Genomic DNA, 4104 nt, shown 5'->3' with positions numbered 1-4104 from the left:
TGAAGGACCCACGCTGGAGCAGTTCGTGAAGAACTGCAGCCCGTGGGAAGGACTCGCGCTGGAGAAGTTCGTGGAGGACTGTCTCCCGTGGGAGGGACCCCACGCTGGAGCCGCAGAAGTGTGTGAGGAGTCCTCCTCCTGAGGAGGAAGGAGCGGCAGGAACAGCATGTGATGAACTGACCACAACCCCCATTCCCCGTCCCACTGCACCACGGGGGGCAAGGAGGTAGAGAACTCGGGAGTGAAGTTGAGTCTGGGAAGAAGGGGGGGGGAGGTGTTTTAAGATTTAATTTTTATTTCTCATTACCCTACTCTGATTTGATTGGTAATAAATTGAATTAATTTTCCCCAAGTCAAGTCTGGTTTGCCCGTGACGGTAATTGGTGAGTGATCTCTCCCTGTCCTGATCTCGACCCACAAGCCTTTCGTTATATTTTCTCTCCCCTGTCCAGCTAAGGAGGGGAGTGAAAGAGCAGCTTGGTGGGCACCAGCACCCAGCCAGGGCCAACCCACCACAAGCCTTCAAGAGCAATTCTCCCGGCATTAGTCATACGTTCCTTCCACCTGCGAGGACCTTGACCCTGTGCACAGCTCGAGCGCCTGCCTGTGAACAGCCCTGGCAAAGCTGCAGTGGGTGGGAAATGCTGGAGCTGCTTTTGTGTCTCTCATGGGGAAGACAGGATCTGGCCCTTTGGCCAGTGGTATCCGCGGTTTGGAGCAATAAGCCAAGCTCCTGGCTAATGGTTGCCGGTGAGCAACCAAAGGTTAGGGGTACGGCATCAGATGAGGCTTCTGAGCATGCCTTTGTCATCGACATCCAGTCCACACCAAACCTTGTTCTCCCCTTCTCCGCAGCAAAGCCAGCGTTTAAGTAGCAGGACATCCGTCCTGATAGGAAACTGTCCTTAGAGCAGAGCAGGAACGGGAACCAGACAGCCCAGACTCCAACCTCGACACCGAACTGTCTGGCATGAGCCACAGAGTCCTTTTGTGAGTGCTGAGCATCACGCCTGGAGCTGTGTTAGATGGCCCAGAGGTTACAGCCCCAACGGTGCACAGTGCCCTGTGCACGGTGCCTCTGCCCACGCTCGATAGCAGCTGCACAGACCTACGTTTGCTCATGTTTTTTCCTCGTCTGTGTTTCAGATCAGCCTAAGGGCCTGCCTCATTCATACTGCAGTTAAAGTTATATGGGGAGAAAAAACCCAACCCTCTTCCTACTACCTTCTGCTTTTCTTTGGTGCTACACCACCCCTTCAGAGAGCCTTTGGGTGCATCAGGAAGCTTCCTTCCAGTCCTCCTAAGGAAGAATGGGGAAGGACTGTGATGAGCTGCCCCAGCCCGTGGTCTTCGTTGGAAGGACGTGACGTTCGTGGTGGGCTTTCTTCCTCCTCGGCCTTGGCCTGCTTGGTTTCATTTTCATACATTTTTCTTAGCACAGTCTGTGTTCCTTGGTTCCCAGTTACGCAGTTTTTCTGCTCTTTATTTCCTTGAAAGTTGGTTGTCCCCGCCTCACAGGGTGGCACACTCCATTGCTTGGGTGCTGTGATTTGTGTTTATGGACCAGGATTGCTGGTGTCCTCCTCTGCGTGCCCTCATCCACATCACAATTTAATCTACAGTCCCAGGCCCACGCTGAATAACTACTTGCTATTCCTAGAAACTAAAGCAAAGCTAAATCAAACTAAGACAGCAGCAATTGCCTAGACAATTTCTATTGTACCTAAAGAAGCTAAAATCATCTGAAGTCAAAACAGGCCCAGAGAAGTACTGAGATCCTTCACTGTCAGATCAATACAACGCCTATGGTTTATTGCTAGTTACAGCAGAAACATCTCCTGGGCTACAGCAGGTCCTCTGACTTTGGGTTTTTCAATGCTGCAGGACCTAAAAGAAGTGCAGTAAGCGGCTGGCGCTGGCACGCTGGAGGGGCAGATGTGCGATGGGACGGGGAGGGTGGTATGGGACGCGGGTTGGCAGCGACGATGCCAGTTTTCTGTCAGCTGCAGCCCAGGTTTGTCATCGCTTGTTGGAGCTGCCTGCTCCCGTCAGAGCCAACTGCTGTGTCCTCTGTGTCCCGCTTTTGGTGGGAACTGCAGGGCTTGCGGGTGGCTTAGACCCACGCCGCTGCCGGCACTTGAAGGCTTGCCATGTCCCACAGAGCCACGCTGAGGCTGCGGCTGCCCTCCACCCTCCTGCTGCGGGATTTCTTTGTGCAGATGCCACCTCCAAATCCAGCCCCCGAGCTCTCTGGGAGCAAAGGGAGGTCTCCGAGGGTGTCTTGGAGGGGTCCCCTACCAGGTAAACCACCACCAGCCCAGCCTGCACAGGAAAAGCAGCTGCGTTACCCTGCCAAAGAGCTGTTTGTGCCTTAAAACAACAATACCTGTGGCAAGTCATGCCTTTAGCAAACAAAGCACTCGCCCTCCCACTTCATGTGCGTGTTGGAGCCCTTCCTCGGTTTTATCCATCGATGACCGTAAACCCTTTGCAGAAGAAGCAGAACCTGTTTCTTCAGGGGACATGTGAGCATTTGTGGGCTGTGCGATCACTTCCAGCATCCAAGGCACCCGACGGCCTCGGGCAATGCCAGTTCCCGGAATAAAAGTCTCCTGTAAGGCTCTGCCCAGCCTGAGAAAACACCGTTTGGAGAAGGGGCCAGAAAACATCCCAGCAGATGCAGCATGTTCTGTTCCGGCTGGATGAAACAGACTATTTCAAGGTCTTAATTTTTGTTTTATTTTATTTCCTTGAAATGGGCTTTATCTTCTCTTAGAATATAAGCAAAGGCTGAAGTTACAGGCTGGGACTTTCGCCACATGTTTTAAAAACGCATCATACGGAAACCTGGGGGTTTTCACTTTTTAGGAATAAAATCCTAACTGGAACTGTCGGAATTTCCCATAGCACAGAGAAGCCAGGTTTCCACCAGCCCTAAGAAAACTCTGGGGGAAAAAGGATTTCAAGGGCAGCCACACTTGATCTTATCTTCATCTTTCAGTTGAGGGAGTTGGCAGGGGAAATTGTTATGCATTCTGCTTGGGATCTGAGATGAAAGAGAAAGTAAAGGTGCAGGATGTGACCGCCGAGTCGGTATGTCCGCTTCAGACCTGGCTGCGTGCTGGTGCCAGGAAGCTCCCCAGCCAACCTGGTTGCTTGCAAATCTGGGGGCCTCGTACTCCTGCTCTCAGCATCAGCAAGACCCCAATGGCTGAGGTCCTGCCGTATACCGAAAGCCAGGACTGTAGTAACAAGCACACGCTGCAGACAACGTGCCCAGGGAGCAAGGAGCTGCTTGGGGAGGCCACTGGGTCCCTGCTCACCTCTTGCTTTGGTGATGCTCCTAAGAGGCAGCCTGGCCTGAGCTCGCCGGTCTAGCTGATGAACTTGTGATCCTGATTAGCAAATGCCGCCTCTTTTGGCCTAATGACCAGCGCTGCTGTTATAAGATGGCTGCTGCCAAAAAGGAAGGGACTAGCTGCTTTTGCATTCGGGGTAAATAATGAGCTTAATGTACATCGGGGAGCTGCAGGCTGGAGGTTGGGAGAGCTTCATAAGCCTAAGGACAGCGGTGCCTTAGCACAGGCTCTCTGGCCAAGAGACACGTCGGTGGGAGAGGAGGATGGAGCAGCTGACTCCTGAAAGTCCCTGCCTGAATAATTTTCCAAGGAGGCTGGAGCTGCTCTGCGTGAGCTAAGAAAAGCTGGTGTAAGTGCAGCTGGGGAATTCCAGGAGCCATCTAAGCTCCGGAGCAGGCGGTATTCCCTCCCCGTCCCACTCTTCCCTCCGCCTCCTGTCATCACCCTGAGACTCGTGCGGGGGAGCTGAATAACAGCTGAAACCCCATCTCGGGTCTTCATAATCCTGGAATGAGCTGCAGCAGCTGTGTTGCTCTGGAGGATGCAATAAGCAGTCGGGAGCGGGAAATACTGCCAGTAATCCTTCCCTGCCTACCCTTCCTACTGCCGACCACGGGAACATGAAGGCTGTTTCTCTCCAGGTCCTGTTTGTGCTGGGGATCTTGTGCCTGGCGACCCTGGCTGGAGGTGAGGCACAGCTCCGCTTGCTACTCCCTGGGCTCCCCGGGGGAGCAGCGAGGTTCAC

General features: G+C 53.4%; 1 protein-coding gene across 1 annotated transcript in view; it reads left to right on the top strand.

The window, feature by feature from the left end:
- Positions 1–3884: 3884 nt before the first annotated feature.
- CX3CL1 (chemokine (C-X3-C motif) ligand 1) overlaps positions 3885–4104 on the top strand; it is a 7187-nt gene continuing 6967 nt past the window's right edge. Inside the window, exon 1 of the mRNA XM_009319783.1 lies at positions 3885–4046. Within this exon, the coding sequence (XP_009318058.1) occupies positions 3980–4046 (67 nt within the window). The 5' untranslated portion in view covers positions 3885–3979. The remainder of the gene's footprint in view (positions 4047–4104) is intronic.

The sequence above is a fragment of the Pygoscelis adeliae genome, unplaced genomic scaffold (genome assembly GCF_000699105.1).
Source record: "Pygoscelis adeliae isolate BGI_AS28 unplaced genomic scaffold, ASM69910v1 Scaffold390, whole genome shotgun sequence".
Taxonomy (NCBI): domain Eukaryota; kingdom Metazoa; phylum Chordata; class Aves; order Sphenisciformes; family Spheniscidae; genus Pygoscelis; species Pygoscelis adeliae.
Note: the sequence above shows the minus strand (reverse complement) of the source record. Positions and strands in the feature narration are given on the sequence as shown.